The sequence below is a fragment of the Gavialis gangeticus genome, unplaced genomic scaffold, assembly GCF_001723915.1.
Source record: "Gavialis gangeticus isolate Ggan-Ray unplaced genomic scaffold, GavGan_comp1, whole genome shotgun sequence".
Lineage (NCBI taxonomy): Eukaryota > Metazoa > Chordata > Crocodylia > Gavialidae > Gavialis > Gavialis gangeticus.
Window position 1 is genome coordinate 98,255,438 of NW_017729024.1, and position 20,294 is coordinate 98,275,731.

The 20,294-nt window shown below is 37.7% G+C and overlaps 1 protein-coding gene across 2 annotated transcripts in view; it reads right to left on the minus strand.

Moving 5' to 3' along the window:
- Window positions 1–20,294, minus strand: part of PCSK5 (proprotein convertase subtilisin/kexin type 5) — a 461,635-nt gene that overhangs the window by 123,425 nt on the left and 317,916 nt on the right. The window contains exons 15-21 of one of the 2 annotated variants that reach the window (XM_019517437.1): window positions 18,826–18,928; window positions 18,147–18,340; window positions 16,170–16,254; window positions 12,753–12,850; window positions 12,104–12,233; window positions 11,010–11,125; window positions 6,769–9,034 (exon numbers count right to left, since the gene is read on the minus strand). In XM_019517437.1, coding sequence (XP_019372982.1) covers window positions 8,919–9,034; window positions 11,010–11,125; window positions 12,104–12,233; window positions 12,753–12,850; window positions 16,170–16,254; window positions 18,147–18,340; window positions 18,826–18,928 — 842 coding nt within the window. In that variant the 3' untranslated portion in view covers window positions 6,769–8,918. Of the gene's footprint in view, window positions 1–6,768; window positions 9,035–11,009; window positions 11,126–12,103; window positions 12,234–12,752; window positions 12,851–16,169; window positions 16,255–18,146; window positions 18,341–18,825; window positions 18,929–20,294 lie in introns of those variants that run through there. The other variant, XM_019517436.1, reaches the window with a different exon arrangement.

Here is a 20,294-nt window from a genome sequence, read left to right on the forward strand (position 1 = left end):
TGCTCCATATAATGCTCTGCTAGTTTTGTCCCTACCAATAAATTGGATGACAAAGATGTTAGAAATGATAAAGGTATTGGAATAGATCCATAGTACCAAGTTGCCAAGTACTTAGTTTGCTGATTATTCTATTACTGCCTTCTCAAAAGGAGGTAACTGAATGGTTTTGACTGAGGTGGGAGGCAGGGAGGGGTCTTCAGAGTAAGAGAGGTCATTTAGCTGCATAGGGAGTTCCCAACAGAGCAGGGGGTCCCAACTGGTGGGGGTCACATTGGTACATATGCTGCACTTTTATAATAGCAAAAGTATATATCTGTGAAATGAAAGAGAACTGATATTCTCAGGAGTTCTGTGGGGAAAGCCAATCCTACTCTCCCATACACCATATGTTACTTCCTCTTGCATCTTAGACTACAATGTGTGGGATTACCTATAGTGAAGCAGCTATACATGGTATAAGAAGCCCATCAGAAAGGTGTACAAATTACTGGGGAATCATTGGGTGTACAGTAAGTGGACAGGACAGGAGCTGAAATGGATAGGGAGTCCTGTGCTGTGCAGAAGTGTAACAAAAGCTGTCTGTGAAGCCTGTGACTCTTGGTTTTGAATGGTGGTTTATACTGCATGTGTGTAAACCTGCTTTAGCTTATGCCTATAAAAAAGGTCTAAATAATTAAGCCAGAAGGGTATATTTATATGTAGAGTCTTAGGCATGAAAGCTCTGAGGCTACAAACAGACGTCACATTTGTTCATGTTGATTGCCCTGGGATAAATCCTGAACAGATTTATGGGATAAGAAGTACTAACAGTTTATCCTGGGACATTGCAAAGTGCATCTGAATGGTTATCTTGGGACTGCATCATTGAATCAACAGCAGAAAAGCAGCAGAGCATTCAGCCACTCACTAAACATTGATTAGAAGGGTGACATGTACATATGCCAATCCCAAGATATTTCTGTTGCAGGACAAACGTTGTCACAACTTGTCCAGGGACAAATGCAATACCTGTGCCTAGCCTTACAAAGATATTCAGTTTAAAATCAATTCAGGCCGTGTCACTAAAGAAATCTAATTGCATTTTTCAAGAATCCACTACAAAATGGTAGCACCTAATTCAGTGAAATCACTTGACCAGATCATGTTTCCACACTGGTAAAGATACCCAGATAGATTCACAACTCTGTAAAGTTCTTAGTATAACTGGGATTGTAATATGTATTAATTCTATGCTTGAGAATAAAAAAGTCATGGGCCAGAGCCAGGAGGAAAGTTTTTAGGAAGAATTTTCTGAGAGGAACTTAAATTTCTCCACAAGCTTTGAAACTGTTCTAGCAACACAAAGACTTTCTTGCCATCTCAGTATAGTAATACCACTTGGGTTACCACAGTTCATCTTCATCCATGTTGTATTTTATCTGTTGAGTATTAGTGTACTACCCTACCCCGCAAGAATACGTGATGCAGGTCTTAGAGAGAATGATGGTTTTGATTTGTTTAATTGAGTTAGGTACATTTTGCCAAAACACTGAAGTTTTGACCTAACCTACCCAAAAAAGTTCCAAAGGCCATGTATGGCCTCTCGAAAGCCCTCAGAGGGGAATAGGAACTACCTCAATGTAATGAGGTAGATGGTTTCAAAGATGGCATCACTCTAAGAATTCACAGTGTTGTTTTGGATGTGAAACCATAATCTTTGTGAGTGCAAGGATATCATCAACTGACCAATTTGTCAGAGAGACACTGAATGCTCAACTAACCATAAGAATAAATACAAGAATTATAATCTCTATAGAATGTTAAATTTCATGAAATCTGCTCCAAAACAAGAATTTTGGTTATCTTCTCTGCAGTGAAAGAAATAGTTGAAGTCCACCGTGTTTCTAATCCTGCTTCATAAAAGACTCAATTACTTGATTGTCTTCTCAGTTCTGGTACACCAATGCAAATCTTCAGGGACGTTAATGGTTTTATATCAGTGAACCTGAGATCAGATCCTTGTTCAAAAACTCACAGGGTCCCTGGTTTCACTACAGATAAAAACATTGCAGCACTAACTCAGGTAACATCTGATTGCTGCTAGCATCATTCTTCATGATGATCTGATCCATATGGTCTTCTAATAGCCACATGCAAGTTCCTTAGTGGGGGAATAGGCAGAATAGCAATGCTGCACCGATTACCATAAGATACAGGGAGTTGGGGGTGAGGAGCGGGGAGAGAGGGAGGGTTTGCTGCAGTTTAGCTACTGGGGTTCTCAGAGAAAAATCAGGCCATAAAACCAGTTGCTTAGGTAAGCTGTGTTTGGGGGCCTGGCTGGTTGTGTTTAAAAGCTGTCAGCATGCTTCAAATATAGTATAGTCCAGTCCTACAAGTAGTAAAAGTTTTATAGTGGACAGGAATATTATTTGGTTTTTGGCTCCAGTAATTTCATAAAGCATAATTTATCTTAGAAAAAATGCCCTGCACAAGCACAGGCAGTGTTTTTACTCATTATTTCTTGTCATCTATAGTCCATTGGGAAGAATGGGCAGTGCCATTGGCATGTCAGGGATAATCTGGAGGGGAACACATGTATGCTATTGCCTGAATTGCCACTAAATCGCAGTAGGAGTTCAAGCTTCAGTGAGTGTTCAGTGCTTTTCTCGGCTTGCATAATGAAGCCATTAATTCTCCTATGGGAAGTAAACATTCACAACTTGTCAAAGTTTTAGCCTCTCACCTGCCATCTGATTGGGAAGATGGATTGTTAAATATATTTTATATTGCCATAAAGCAGAGAAATCTACTGTGTTTTGTGATGGGATAGTTTAATTTGCCTTGAAATGTGATGCTGTTTTCCCCCTAAACCTTCAAAAATCCATCCTGTAATCTGCAAAATAGTGATACATTAATAATAATGAGTGTCTCATTATTCTATACCTGGCCTCTTCCAGCTCTGGTAGTGAGCACAGGAGAAATTCGGAACAAACAACAGGATGAAACAGGCAAACAAACAAATCCCCAGGGAAATACATGAAGATGCCCCATTTGCTGTTGACTGAATAGGCCTAGGATATTCTCTCCATTTGCTTAATTTCATGTAGCAGGAGTGAAACTTCACTTCTTCCCTAGGTCATAAGTATCATTTTAGCAAACCACAGATAAACACCTAGGATTTTGGTAACCACAATTTATATGTAACTAATTCTTGAATTGATTTTGCAGGTATTTGTGCTACACTCTGCACATCCATGAGCAAGATTCATGAGTATAACTGGAATATTCTGGGGCATAAGTAGGCACAAATTTTGCTGTACTGGCCAATGCAGAAGTGGGGAATAGAGATGTAGCTATATCTGCCATTATAAAGTTTGTTGTTGACTATGACATGCACACTATATGTCTGGATATAACTCTAAGAGCCAGATCCTCGACCCATTATGAAGGCATATTTTCTAGATAAGTTGTATGTGCTATATTACAACAAAATAAGAGTAGGAAAGGGAATCCTTCCTATTCACACAGAGCAGACAGGATAAAGGAACCTTACATTTTTGGTAGGTAGCAAATGGAGCTGGTCAAAATACAATATATGATTTTAAAAAACATGAAATTACAAAGCTGTTTCTGTTTTACAGTGTTCAAAATGAACTCAGTTATTCATGTTGCTTTTAACAAAGTATTTGTCAGCCCTTTTAAAATCATTATTAAAAATTTGGATCTACTGATTTTGTTGCTGAAAACAGGCTGCTTACAGACACGGAAATCCCCCCTCCCTCAGCATTTATTTTCAGCTTGGTGCACCTGCGCACTGAGCACACTGCCTGTCCCAAACGGGAGTTAAGACAGTTTGATCCAGCTTGCCTGGCATCTGTATAGCTTCTGCGCTTCAGTGGGGCTTTTTGGCGCTTTTATCTAATACCTAACTACTGATTTAAAAGTGCCAAAAAGTCCCACTCTATATAGATGCTGGGGAATGGATCAAACTGATGCAATTCATCTTCCAGTAAAGCGCTGTTTTTTTCTCTTTTTCCTCATTTGTCAGCTCCCTCAGTGTTTACAGAATGAAAAAAAGGTTGTTTATTTTAAGAGTGATTTGAGTTACAATGCTATGGACTCTTTTGGTAATGTTACATTTGGATGAAAAATGTTTTAAAAACGTAATTGTTTTAATTAAGTTTTTGTGAGTGAAATTTTTGGACCAGCTCTTGTGGCAAAACTTTTCCTATTTCTCTGCCTACTGTGTATCAATGGTATGAAAAATGGGCAGACACAATGTAAATATAGGACATACTAATGGATCATTGCTCAGTAGATTGCAGCACAGATAAAAGCACTGGCTCATGCATGTGACCAGAATTGAAATCACTGTAAAAGCCTTGGAAGAACCTTGACAGTTTATAACAACCACCTTAGCATCATACAGTTTGTTAAATATGAAAGGGCTACATCAAGTAGTACCCACTGGGTGCATCTATGCATGCAATTAATTCAGAACAATAAAGTCCGGAGCACTTTGAGCAAGAGTAAACTATGCCCAGATGCAGCATCTATGTGTGCACCTGGGACAGCGGCAATTTGAGCCAGGACAGAGCAGTTTATGCCAGGGCTGCTCAGCCCCATGGTTTGGGTGGCAGCGCTAGGCAGCACAAGGGCTCATTGGGGTATGAGGGCGCTGAAGTGTGGAGCTGTGTTGGCTAGGTGGCAGGCAGGAGCCTGACCCCCAACTGGCTGGGCTCACCAGGTGCAATTTACATTCGTGGTCAGTATCTAAACATGCATTCAATTGCAGTAAATTACTCTGGCCTAAAATAGTACTGTCCCTGACACTACTATCTTATAGTGGTGTAAATTAGTTTACTCTGGCCTAATACCATTGCATGTGTAGAGGGTGATGCATTACTCTGCAGCTAATTAGTCTACACGGCCACTGAAATGTAAAATACTAGCCCCTGCTGGTATTTTTATTATGAGGATTAACTTGGTCAACTTCAGCTTGGTTTATAGATGGAAAGACTTGGTTTAGTCAATCTGCATGTGGGTTTATTGATATGGAGGGGTTGCCGAATCCCACTACCTGTAGTAGCAAACAGTGGCAGACATGCTAGTATATGGCGCATTCAGCAGAAGAAATATTTGTCAAGATCTGAGAAGGTACAATTCCCAAGATAAATTTGCCATGTTCTCAAAGATCTCGCAGGAAAAAAATGTTATAAGACATGTCTCCTCAAAGAGAGGCAACTTGTAAAAACTTGCAGAAAGAGAGAATATGTTAGTAGACAAAACTGTAGAAATAAACCAAACCTAAAATTAGGTCCATGGGCACAGCTGAACACAGTGTGCTGTGGATGCAGCCTCATTTTCAGATCCTTTTACAACCATTTGTTCCACTTACCAGTGTCCTTTGTTGCTTAGGAAAATAATTTGGATGGGTTCGTGAAGTAGTAAAACAGAAGCAGAAAAGGGGTCAAGCTTGTAATCCCTTACAGAAAAAGAAGAAATGGATTCCTTTTTTTTTAAAATGACACCTTGTGTAATCATGGTTGAAATTTTGCCTACCATTCTTACTCTGGAACAAACCTGTTTGGAGAGTGGTATAATCATATTTGTTTATATGATATGCACCCAGAGGACAGGATGTTGAGAATGGAAGCAATGCAATGTGGCAGAATGTCCAGCAATTATTCCAATAACAAAGGTGAACATGGAAACAGAGTGCAGTTCTTCAAACACCACCATCTAATGTTTAGGTCACATTATAGTTTGGACTGCATGCTGATGCAAGGAGGTAGATATACAAGGCATACTTTTCCCTTGCTATCTGCTCCCTTGTTATGTCCCTCCCTTACATAGATGGGAACAAAACAGCAGGACAGGGAGTAGAGGGTGAATTCTTTCTGTAACACAATTAAACCAGCTTGTTGGGTGCATATACTATAACAGATATGTACCCTCCCAGGAGCAGCAAGGAGCCCAGGTTTGATGATCTTTATTTTTCATGTGAACTTGGTGCTAGCAATCAGAACTGAACAGAACTGGATGAAAAGTAATTCTATAGACATCCTCTATTTGGACAGCAAATATACAACCTTCCCCAAATGGCTGAACGCTGAATCTGAACACACCATGAGAAGGCAATTAAATCTCCATACAATAGCAATTTTAACCAAAGATAGTCAGCCAGGGTACCATTAAGTACCCATAAAGCTCTGATCCTGCAGTGGACTGCGCTTGAGCCATGTGGACTTTAATGCCTACATGTCACCGTACTTTAGTACTTCCCTTTGGAAGTGCTAAAACATGGCACAGTAATTGCCTGTACTGCGCTTTGTGCATGGCGTACAGTTAAATTTTGCTGCTACGTCACTGTAGCGACATGCTACAGTGGGGGAGTGTAGTACTACAGCAATGTAGCGGCTGATCATGTGTACTCTCACATAATCGCTATGTTGCCATAGTGCATCATATGGTGAAATAGGGCATCGCTATGGTGATGTATAGATCCACCCATTATATAAGAAATGGATCTAATGATGAATCTGTTGTGATTTTAAAACGTTAAAGCTATTCTTCATTAGGATTCAGACACGGTTGTTTCTATCATGATAAATACCACTGCATTTAAAAATTCAATGTATTTAATTTAAAACACAAGAAAAAGAAACCCCTCCCTGTGTTTCAATCACTTATACTTGGTATCAGCCTTTTTTAACAGCAAGGCTATGTTTGCCCTTCAAGAGAGATATTTTACAATTGGGTTATCAACATGTTTTTCCAGACCAAAGGAACAGGAACTTAGGTTAATTTAATAGAAAAAATAAAATATGGAATAACATTGATTTTGGCCAGTATCAATTACAACAGAACTACCCTATTTTACAAATAACAACTGAACATTTTACACATGTACAGTATTTTTCAGTAAAAATGAATTTGGATTTAACAAGGTGTCAGTATTTTAAAAAGAAAACATATTAATTTCTTCTCTATAATAGTGTTAGAGGCATTTGTAAGTATTGAAACAAATTCTTTACAATCCATTACATAATTATATCTCAATTATGAATATATATATATATTTATATATAATATATATAATATTAACTTAAACTTTGAAAGCATTATGTTCTAGTTAATAATGTTATGTCAAGAAATGAGGCAGTAACAGACTAGTAGTTAAACTAGTACAAATAAAGTTGTTGTAACTTTGAATCCTTAGCAAAAAAGTTTACTGGGCACCAGAAGAACTTCACAGGTCCTTCCCTGTCATACAGAACTTGATGTCTGCTATAAAAATTCAGCTGCTCTCTGGTAAGAGGAGCATACTGTTTTTCCAGGTACTGGTACATTTGTTTGCAAAAGGACAGCCATTTGTATTTCAAAAAGATGAGTCTAGAATTCCTCACATTTTCTCCCATTTATATGTTTATAAATGTAATTCGTTTTCCCATTTACGTGCCACAGATGGTCCCACACAGATGATTCTGAACAGAAAGAATCTTTGTTTTACTGTTTCCCCCCTTGCCCCCCCCCAAAAAAAAATCCTAGTGTATTTGAAATGTAATAAGCTATTCTTCCTAACTGAATGGATGTCAAATTATATGTTGACAGGAGCATAGAAAATACATTTAGTGAACAATTGGATTGACAAAAGTGTATTTAGTAAATACAGGGCCCAATTTCTTCATACTTAGATTGGAGTTAACTAAAGCAACTCCAGCAGCTGCTAAGTGGAGTACACTCCTTCTCAAGTTTCCACCATTGTTGGCTAGAAACATATTCAGGCTTGGGATGACAAACTGGACAATATGACACACAACCCCTCTCCCCCATACCCAAAGTATCCAGACTAATCCATCAATTTACATTTATTGACCAAAACAATGTTACCCCAAGAGTTGAATCTGCCCAGTGAACTAGTGGATACAGTCATTAACAGCCATGTATTAGTATGGACTAGTGGTACGTACTTGTAGGCCCAGACCCCCTATTTCTTATAGTGACAAAATAACACTATTCTACAAATAATACTTAATAATGTTACCTGTGCACTTCAGTCATGAAGGGAACAAATTACTTGGTTATAGGGAAAAAAACAGAATTAGAAAAATGTGTTTGTAACAGGAAGAATGCCCTCATCAAAACTTAAGTGTTATGTAATTATTATTTGATATAGCTTTTACAATTTAAAAAAGAAATGAAATCCCAGAATATCTGTTAAAAAGCTAACTATCTAGTGACCAGATCTATCAGGCTGAAAGAAAAAATATTTTATGCAAAATGTATATACATACTGTGTGATGCAAAAACCAGCACACAATGTAACAAGAAATGTGCGCGGAATTGACCACTTTTTAAATTTGTTAAATATTGATACAAAGGATGCAGAACATAGTCCTGCAGCTAAAGATGTTTCTGATTCCCTCAGGAACTGGTTTCCTTAAGTTCCCCCTGACTATTAATATATAAGCACAAAAAAGACTGATGCAAATATTTTTGTTTTGTTTTGTTTTGTTTTTTAATCCATGTAAACGTGTGTTGTATTCTTGAAACACTCTTTAAACATCTTGAAGGGGAAACAAGCAGAAAATAGGGAAGAATAAAGGACCTTCAAAAACAGGAATAATCCTAAAGGTTGACAGGAAATCAAATCATTACTTTAATGTTAATTTTGGCATCAAATGCTTTGGTCACACAATACTGACTTTGTGATCCTGGATGCTTAGCACTAAACACCCAGTTATGAAAGGTAGGTGTGTTGTAGTTTTTCCGTTTAAGTTCCAACAAACAGTTCACCATCTCCCCAGGCAAAGAGGAGAGAGAGAGAAAAAGAGGTGGCTTACTTTTTTTTTTTGTTTTTTTTGTTTTGTTTTTTTTCAATAATATGGATTAATCTAGAAGTCTACAGGAGCAAGAGGACTCTGAGAGGTGCCAGTTCACCCCTTCTGTGTACATGTTTTGCAACAAAGTTGGTGAAGTACTTTCCGTTGACACAGATTGTTCTTTTTCACTAACGTACAGAATCCTCCCTCGGCCCAAGATTCTTCCGTTGCTTCCGGAGGTCAGCGATAAAAGAAGGAGGGAAGTTGAAGATTTGAAGAGCATGGTGTGCAATGGAGGAAGGTTTAATTGGTCAGACAGGTAGATTTGATGGAAGAGACCATTCAGTAGCAGGTAACAGGTAGGAAATTTGGTCCATCAAAAGGAATTTCAGTCAACAGCATTTTTTTTTCAAGAGGAAATATTGGGTGGTCCAACAGGAAGTGATTGGTATCCATTTGTAAAAAGGAAAAAAAAAGATTGGAAAGAGAATAATTAGAAAACAGTGATAAAAACAGAAAAGGATTTTTTCTGAGTCATCATGAATCAAAAGGATACAACAGTCAAATCACAGGAAAAGAATCAAATATTCCAAACAAATTCAAAGTCTATGGTATAAACCTGAAAAGTGACCTTGCAATGCTCAACTGTCAGCCAGTGAACTAAGGCCCTCCTCTCTTTTACAAATTATAAACAACATTCCTTTACTGCCCTTTATCTTCCCAGAATGTTATAATGAAAATAGACTAGACCTACCCGATGTTGAACACCTTAAATCCCTGTTGACTTTTATGGGAGGAGGTTGCTCAGATCCTCCTCTGAGTTCCCAGCTCCTTGCAGGATTGAGTCATGTGGCAGTAAAAGATGAATTCATGTTACTTCTATGGATGTTAGTCTTACGTCATCTTGTATGTTCAGCCACAGACATGAATTTTATTTACACAAGTGTACAGAGGGAAACACTTACAGTTTATATAGTGTTTTTCACAAAAAGGCTGAAAGTGTGAAACTGTCACAGAAAGTGAGAGGATGCTATAATCATATTCACACAGATGAGTGTTTCTAATGTAAATTTGCTTTGCCTGAGTGCCTTTTAGGTCAGCATTAGCAGTGATCCATGGAAACTGCCCTCAGTGCCACCTATATGTTCAAACTCACTAGAGTCATTGAGGTTGTTGAGGTTGCATGGATGTAAATGAGGACAAATTTAGTCCAAGACACTCAAGACTCAAATGGTATAGCAAACCCTGGTACTGAAATACATTGCTGATAACAGAGGTTATTGTGTTTGCACCTTTTAATTTGGTTTTCACTGCGTTTATCCAAGTCCTTCTGGGATAATTAGGCCTTATGACATTTTTCCTGACATCTGTGGTAATGGACACTTAGTTTTTTGGTACATTTTGACTGATTTTCTTAAGCATCTGTAACAGTCGTGACTCTAGACTGGACAGCCTGTTCTGGAAGAGCAAGGAGGTAACAAGAACTGTGAATGCACACAAGTGCCATGGGCTGAATCCTTCTCTGTCTCACTGAATAGCAAAACATATTAGCTTTGGTGTGAGCTAGACTGGCCACTGAGTTACCATTAGCTTTTACTATATTTGGCTTGCCATGTATCTGTTCCACTATATGTAACACTTGGCTTCTGTTCTGGAATGATATTACTTGTTGAATTTTGATTTACATCTACAATTAACTTAGATTATAAGTTTATCAGGGCAAGGACCACATTCTCTTTATCTCTAAATATACCTATGAGACCTTAAATAATTAATAATAAAACTGAAAATATATGTTAAGAATAATCATGTATAAATCAACAATGACCTGACGGAACATCTAAGATGGTAAGATCTTTTTGAAATGATCTCTACTTTCCCCTTGCCATCCTTTCACATTATTTAACTAATGTTAAGAAAGCTTTTCTTAATTTTTCTGTTGACGGTGCATGAAGATATTTACATTAAAGCAATTCTAAAGCAACAACCATTACACAATCGGTAGATATAGCAGGCTAAAGCTGAGATAAAGGAAGGGTTGCAAAGAACAAAATGAATTCAAGTTATGTGTTAGCATGAAATAGTATTAGTTTAGGAGAGCAAATGTATGTTGAAAAAAACCAAACGAAAATACACGGAAGTTACAAAGTTAATTTTGGTGACAAGAAATTGAGTGGCTTTTTCGAGAAGAGTTATAATACTCACCGTCCTTACAGACTGTTCCAGCTACACAGACACCTGCATCTAAGATATAGCCACTTGGACAACTTGTACAGTTTTTGTCTCCTTGCCCATTGCAATTCAAACAGCTGGCATCACATCTTAAAGAAAAGGCTAGAAATTAACATCATGGCCATTTAACCAATGACAAGATTTTCCATTCTATTGTCTCACAGTGTCTTGCATATTTTTCATGTTGTCTCATGGAGTAACTGTAAGCTTCTGAACTTTTGAACCTATGTACCACAGGTAGAATTCATCAGCAAAGCTTAAAAATATATTATGCATCCATATACTGGATAAAAATGCATAGGGAAATGGATGAACATACAGCACTTCATAGGAGACTGGTATCAAGTTGCAGCAAGGGAAGTTTAGGTTATATATTAGGGAAATCTTTCTCACTAGGAGGGTAGTAAAACACTAGAACAGCTTTTACCCAGAGAAGTTGTGGATTCTCTATCCTTGGAGATTTTTAAGACCTGGCTTGACAAAGCCTTGGCTGGGATGATTTAGTTGGGGATTGTCCTGCTTTGAGCAGTTAGACTAGATGATCTGAGGTCCCTTCCAAACTTAGCTAGCTTTGTCCACCAAGTATCTGCAAATCTATAGTAGTATTTATAGATCAGTTGTGGTTGTACAGTATTCTAATATGATTGCTTCTCAACCTTTTGTGGGCTAAGATCATTGTGTAGCCAAGAAACTAAATGATCCTTATAAGTGGCCATTGAATTGTTTGGAAAAACCTAATATTACTTTGGACAGTCCCTCTATAACTTATTTTTATGTCTAACTTCAAATTTTGGAATAACATCTTAATTTCTTTTAAAAAGCAGAAGAAACTGAAACAGACCTAAAAAAAATCCTAGTATAAATATTATATTCACAATAAAAATTCTAACCTTCTTCCCTAATTTTACTTATCAGACTGTTTTCTTGTTTATCAGAATCCTTACTTATTTTAAAGTTCTTGAACTGTATAATTATTTACTCCCACTTACACAGAATGGCACTAAATATTTAGATGCTTGCTTAAAAAACACTAAAATATAATATCGTCTTTGAAGAACATAGCTTACCTTTTGCAGTTTTTGAATGTATCTTCCAGAGAATGATCAAGGTAATAACCAGTACTACAGCTTTGCACACATCTCCCATCCTCCAGAAAATAACCGTCAGTGCAGTTTATGCAAGCATCTATTCCAGCACCTTTAAAAGCCAAGATAATATACACTGGAACACATTTGGCACATTCTGAGTTATAGGCTAACACCAGGCAGACACCATTTCTAAGTGTGGTGAGGTATCGGCTTATTGGAAATTATGTGCCTTACACCTTTGCATATATATACTGGTAACTGCAACTCCAAGCAGACAAAGATGTAGTTATAGTACAAATTTATGCCATAGTTTCTTGAGGAAAAAATATCACTATTTCTAAACTCTGTTGTCTTGCTTCCAACGAGGAAGAAGAAAACCCAGGTCCTCACACAAATTATGATAAATTCTATTATAGGCAAAGAAAGCTAGTGAAAATTAATATAAAAGGCTCATCTTTTTATTCCAGCTAGAAGAAGCCTACCTTACTCTCAGCTATACTAAGGAAATTTCATGGCTTATGATTTTCATTTACAAGGCACTTATCATTCTGTATTTGGAAATATGATGTAATAAAATGAAATTGAATGCAAGGGAACAAAACGATGAAGTCAAATGTCAGTGAGGTACCTGCACATGTGGCGCAGGAACGGTGACAAGGTTCACATTCCCTGCCACTGTGAAACTTTCCATCTTCACAGCGGATTGCACATCTGGATCCATGTAAACTAGTGAAAAAGATGAAAAAGAAAAGAAAAGGGTTATTAAACACTCTCCAACTGACAGCAAGGACAGCGGTCAACTCTAAACCTATTATGGTTGTGGGGAATTTTTTAAATTTAATTTTGGGTTAATAAAAGGACTACAATAACCATATCTTTTGGTCATTTTATACAGCTTTCTTCTCCTGGCCCTTCCACCTTCCAAAGTTCATTATGAACTTAAATGCAACAAATATTTTTACATCTATGGAGGACTGGAATAACTGTTTATCGGCTCATAACACTCATTAGATAGGACAAAAAGCGAAGAAGAATGCCAATTTTAAGTGATTAGAATTTGTCTTGGGGCTTAAATCACTGCAGCAATATATAGTCAATGGAATTTAATACTAAGGCTTTATGCTTCTCTAGGAAATCATATAGTTCAGTGCTGCCCCCTCGTAGCATGTTACATAATTGGCAAAGCATAAATTCAGAGTAAAGAAAATCACCACTTTGCCTTGTTGCAGCATGATTTTTCCTTTGAGATTTTCTATCCCACTACCAGCTCTGTATTATCCAGGGGATTAGTCAGGATTGCAGCCTGAGCTAATGTGTCTACAGGCAGTATTGAGGGATAGTATAGCAGCAAGTACCAAAGGAAAAAGCAGAGCCATAATGAATCACATTTCCATGACCCTCTATAAGCACCTGTTTATGCTTTAAATGCAACATAAGAAGACTGTTCTAAGCCCATTATTAGCTAGGCATTTTTGACACTTGCTGTCTTCCACAGAATCTAAGCTTTCATCTAACTTCATTACATTTCTAAAAATGCTTTGCAATTCTGAAGCGCTTTCTAGCCCAGGATGACAGAGATGGTTGTTTGTCATTCTCATTTTACAGACTGAGTTCAATGGCCTTTGCACCTCTGCACATGATACTGTAGGTACTTGCATTTGAAATTTTTTGCTGAAGTAACTCATCCAAAAATTATAACACCTAGCTTTTATCAAAGTGTGTTTTTTTTAATCCATTGAGCTCAAAGTGCTTTGCAAAATAAGTCAGTATATCATTATGCCCTTTTCACAGGCGAGTAGCCTCTGAGACGCAAAGAGGCTGAAATGACTTTTCTAAGATCACTGAATAAGAGAGGCCAATAACAGAAATACAACCCAGGTCTCTCAAGCTCCCAGCCAGTGCTCGAGTCACTAGGTCACTCTGCCAACAAACATGTCTGAAGCACTGAGGTCTGAATCTCCTGAGCATGCACTGTGCTTTCACACTCATAGACTTAGACTATGTTCCTCCTCAATGTAAATTATATTCTTCGACTGTTAACTTCATCTTCCAGAAAGTCGTCATCTTTGGCCAAATAATAATTTCAAAACAAACACGCAACCTCCCTTACATGCCAAAGAGTTCTTCAATTCAAAGTGTGGTCAGAACTACCTCCCTAGAGACTGGAAATTTAAAATCCCTGTAAAGGATCCAGTGCTAGGAAGAGAGGCGAACTTTGAGCTTCCAAAAAAGTCAATGGGTATTTGAAGGCACTCAGCTTCTGCCAGGATTTAACCCCATAATTGTCTAAATAAAATATCTCGACCCAAATGAAATTTGGAAGGGTCTGAAATCAGGATCCAGAGTTAGAAGATGCTGCTAAATGATTATGCGGAATATTACTATTTGGATTGGCTATTGTAAGAAAAATAGGCAACTGTAGTCCAGGTACTCTTTCAGAAAAATCTGCCTTGAGACATTCTATTCTAGGATTGGTTTCACTTGATCCTTGAAAGAGAATTGCCTGTCCCGCTGCCTACAACAGAATGAGATTTGGCTTCTTTTCACCTCTGGAGTTTTTCCTATGAGAGTCTTATTCTCTCCTAACAAAGAATCAACACTGGCCTTCTTTCTTTCAGTGGTGCTAATGCTGCTGCATACATTTCTTGGCAGGGATTTCAAGCCAGCTCATGAGGCCTATTTTTGTTTTTATTCTCCATGAAAGCTGTTAGATACTGTGTCTTCTGCTATGCTGTGTGCCATAACTAGAATGAATTTTGGGTTTTGTGAATTTGATTTTTGCCTGAGTTCACCAGCTTGTGCTTTTTGGAAACACTGGTGCTGTAGCAATTTGACCAGGCTTACATGTTGTTATTAAGCCTGTCAAAAATTGTAAAAGGCAGTACGTAAAAAAAACAAACAAAACCCAACCTTGAAATGGTGAAAAAATTTTCACGTTCCCCCCATCCCCCCCCAATAATTTTCCCAGGGGCTGATATAAGAGAATGCAGTTATACAAACAACTACTTACAGAGGAACTCATCATGTTCTACAAGCATTAATTTACAGTTAATTACCACCTAATTTTACAGAGAGTTTAAATGATCCAAGGACCTGACTTGATTTTGTGCCTTTCTTTTAGATCTTTTAAATTTCCTTCTTAGGCAGGGCCATTTTTAATGAGTATAAAAACACATTATTGGAGCAATGAAGGTGGCTGAAAAAATGCAGTGCATACATAAGAAGCTAGGAGTGCACAAGAAACCATGCTGCTGACAGCCAAGGAAATGAACAACAACACAGTTTTTAATAAATGAATAAAATGGATTCTTTTTTGACATGAGGTACACGTTCAGTGGCAAAACAATCACAGACAATCCTTACCCTGAAAAAGCCACAGATCTGGAATTCTGACTTCACATATTTTTGTGGAGTACATGCAGAGTACAATCCCTTACAAACTCAGTAAGATTTTTGACCTTCTCTGTTTGGATCAAAAGGTCACTCATTCAGAAAGCAGCTTGAAATGCGTGCTACTCCTTTATGGATTTTACCTATCAGTTTCAGGAAAGATTAAGTCCCCCTACGAGGAAAAAATATCCACTGCTGTTTTAATATGTGTGTGCACTGTATCGTAATGGAACTGAGCCTGAAGCACTTAAGATAAGTGAATGATTGGATGTCTGAAGAGACACAATAAAGATAAGAAAATAGTTTCTAACTATCACAGAAATGAATCAGAAGGATTAATATGATTCACCAATTCTACTTTTAAAATAATGCTCGACTGTCACACTGGAGGTCAAAAAAGTGAAGAACCTAGCTTTCATATGGCTACAGCTTTCATTTTACCTGCACTAAATGAGATTTTTTTTAATCCACTGTCATACAAGATGCCATATAGTGGCACAAAAATATTATATTACAACATAAACAGCAATGGAACACATAAATGGAGGTCCAGTCAAGGTTAAATAGTAATGTTATGTAACTATCTTTGATGCATGTCCATAGACTGAAAAGCCTCTTCAGCTATTGTTTTCAATGAAATCAACCATTTCCTTACCTTAGGCCATGTCTGCATTCTGTGCAGGTTTGGAATTCAACACATGTCTTGCAGTTCTCACTGCATTTTCGGCAAACAATCTTATCTACAAAGGAAAAAAAAAAAGAAAAGCAGCTCAGAAAGCCCTGGTCAATTATGTTTAATAAAATTACATGGATATGTTCCAATCCTTATTGCTTTTATTTCTTGACATTAGCAATGGGAGTAGAAAACAAGAATAAAATTAAATAGTGAAAGTGCTGCTTATATATTAATCTTCCCCATCAAGCACCAAGTGATTTGAGTGGCTTCTAAATATTTAAAATGATTTCCTCTTCCTTTGAGTGAAACTGTGAAAAGAACTCTTACAGTAACACGCTTATTTAAATTAATTGTTTTTATTACCAACTTACATAATCTTTTCATATAAATGGAAAAAAATCTAAATCAACTCCAAACAAGTTATTAATCTTTTAAACATAGAATCATCAAAAATGGGGCTGGGAAGGAACTCAGAAGATTATCTAGTCCTTAAAGAGGAGTAATATGCCTGCGTAAACCACCCTAGGCAAATGTTTATCTAACCTGCACTAAAAATTTTGTAATAATGGAGACTCCACAGTCTCTCTGAGCAATCTGCTCCTGTGCTTACTCACCCTCATAGTTAGAAAATTGTTCCTAATATCCAACCTAAGTCTGTCTTTTTGTTATGTAATAACTGTGTTTTAGTTCTTATAAACAAACAGCCTTTCCTGACTGACTAACCCTCAGACATTAAGACTGGAACTTTTTCTGTTCTTACCTAACTCAAGTTACACACTACTTTGCAAATCACTTTTCCATCTCTGAGGGTCCCTCCACTCCAGTTGTCAGCCCTGAAGAGGCCATATTTCGCTTCCCACTCGTACTTCCTACCCACTGAGATGCTGTATCATGTATCTATCCAACAAATGAGAATCCCTCCAACCTTCAGTTCTCACCTATCCTGCCCCTTGATCAATTAGAGGAGTTGAATATTAATTCATAGTTTTTATATTATGTAAATGGAAGAAAGGAAGCCAGTGCCTGTTTCTACTATGGGAATGAGCATACTTCTTCACAGCACGGAAAGCTAATAGAACTGGTTTCCAATTAAGCTCTTAGGCACACAGATATTTTCAAGCATGTGTCTAAGTCCCATTGACGTAAATAAGATTTAGGTACATGTTTAAAGCTAAATATGTATTTAAGTAATGCCTCATCTTGGAATTAAATTTGGGTGACCCACCTGGTAATCCAGAGGTGGAAATTTAAGGCAGATCTCCCACATGGCAGTGTATGTTATGGTGTTTTGGTAATTGCTTTATGGGAGATAGTTAAAGTCTATCAAAAAAAAGTTTCAATCACCTTATAAATTAATTTTGCGGTTTGTTGAATGGATGGGTCAGTGGGGAAAGATGAAGGGAGAACCTCTGCGTTTTTAACACACTAATGCAGTACCAAAACAGGATGCTTTTCTAGTTGCCTTGTATTCACTAGTTCACTATGGTACCAGAAGCAAGACGGCCTTGGGTGACACTTGGGGTGGAGGGAACTGTATAATGTACTGGGGGGAAGATGCATATTACTCCTTTTTGGGGCTGCAGTAAAGTGCTGTTCTCCACATGTTCCCTTTACACACCTGGCTGCCCTGAGCTACCCCACTCTGTTAGCAAGACAGCTTTACTCGTGTGGTGTGGCTAGTGTGTGATCTGCTGTGTCTACTCCCAGCTATGAAGAGAAAAGGTGGGATTTTCCCCTGTAGTGCTAAACATGATTTTCAAAAGCTAATAATCAAAACAGATTCGTTTTGGGGCAGATACCTGATGCCCTAACAATTTTATATAAAGGAGTTATATTTAGAACTGAGATAAGGGTATCAAAATATATTTTTCCTTTTTAAAACCATCTTCCTCCAATTCCAGAATCACCCAGATCAAATTCTGTAGCTCAAAGCTGTAAGCAGTAGAGAATACTAACTCTTATCCAGGTAAAACCCATCTGGGCAGTTGGTAATGCAGGTATTGGTTTCTTCATTCAAGTAGTAGCCAGATTTACAGGTCACGCACTGGTCACTATGGCTTCCAATACAGGTTTCACAATTGGGTGAGCACTTTTTGCAGCGTTTTTTGTCTGCAGTGTAGTGACCAGGTGGGCAGTTTGGAACACAGATCCTACATCATGCAGGGAAGAGAAGGCAGTCAGTGGCAACATAAAACAGGTATCCTTTAGGCCCACTAAGGACCCACTCAGTGCCACTTCAAGCACCCACTCAGTATCACTTCTCTATTTATCCAAGGATTTATACAAAGGTAATCCTCACAAACATTGCAGCCAACAATTTTTTCCCAGCATCTATTGGGTCATTGTACTCATCAGGTAATCACAACTCTACATCTCATCCTGATGAGCTGTCCTATTAGAATACTTTTGTTTTTGTGTGTTTTTTTTAAAATGAATATGCAGGTAATAGATAAGTAATCAGGGAAAGGTATTTGAAGGATGCATATTAAATTCTTAATAGAAATTTAACTCTGATGCAAACTATCAAATAGATTAACAGTAAGAGAGGATTTATAGCTTGTAGTAAGGGAAAACAAGAGTGATGTTAGGACAGACAGAAAGCAAAGTTTTTAAAGATTGTATTTTTCTGTCTTACCGTGTATTGTTTTTAGATTTGTAGTAGTAATGCAGACAGTCAGTACAGTGGTCCGGTCCTGGCCCATCGCACCCTACTTTACTACATTCAGCATTGCATGGTCCTTTAATAAACCCCAAAATCAAAATGAAAAAAATTAACACATCTGCTACTCAAAGCCTTTTAATCCAGATTATTATAATGAAGAGCATAATTAACCTAGTTCCCAACATGCACTAAGATCCAGATCCACAAATGTGTTTAGGTACCTAACTGCCACAGATATCACTGGAAGTTAAACATCTTAAATACATCTTAAAATCATCTTAAATGTAGCTGGGTCTCAGTGACCAGCTACAATGATTTAATGATCACATGGAGTAAGCAGTTCTGTAGTAGCTTCTGTCAGGGAATATTTTTTGATTCAAACAGATGCCTTGATAACAAAACAAAAAAAAATTGAATTTTTACTCACACATACTCAAAAACCACTAGATCCTTTAAAAAAGACTAACAATATCATAGGTCATCGTGTACCAAATAAATATGGTTATGAGAACAAATAATTCCTGGCATCCCATGAAATGTATAATATTTTAATATAAATAAAAGAATTAGGGTCTTGTCATTCGCAATATATGAGAACAGATTAATGCAAATAGTTCTAATATTTAAGATTTCCGAAGTAATTCTGACTTCACATCCCTGATTAAGTTTTCTTGTTGGAAAGTATGTGGATGTTAGTTGTGAAAGAACTCCATTCTTGCCTCCCCTTTTTTGGTTTTTTGGTTTCCTTTTTCCTTTCTCTTTGTCCTTTCACCTGTCTGCCAACCTAGTTGCCCCACATTACAGTGTATGTGACCGACAGCAGGTATGAGGGAGGGAATTTGTCCTTCTTTATGGTTTGAGCTCTGAGCTCATGACCTGGAGGCAGGGGCTTCAGTCCCGGTTTAGGTGTGATGCTTTTCAAATTGGTTGGTTGATCTAAAACAATACTTGGCTTTGATTGGAGCTAGCAGGTGAGGTCAGAAGGGCTATTTAAGAGGTCCCCTCCAGGACGAAGAGAGGACATTTTCTAAGACGCACATGGCACAGCATATGCCTCTGAAGCCCTCTCTCATACTCAGTATCTGGAAGTGAGTAAATTACCAGAAACTTAACTAAAAATGTAGTTTACAGTAACCTAGAAGTGTCTTAAATGGCTATCAGGATGGTTCTGTTTGCTCTGGGCTATTCTGTTGATACTTCTCTGACTTGTACCTCTCTCCAAGCCTATGCTCTCCCTACCCAATAAAGTTATCCATTAGCAAGCCTTGAGGTACATGCAGGAGAGGGTTTGGATATGCCCTTTTTGCTCTCTTGGCTCACCTGATTAAAGGAGGCTACTTTTTATGCCTCAGGCTAATAGAAGCATTCCAAGATCCCATGGTTTACAGGGCCTGTGTATTCCAGGTGGCACAGGGCCCAGACAGAAACCTAAGTCCAGGTGG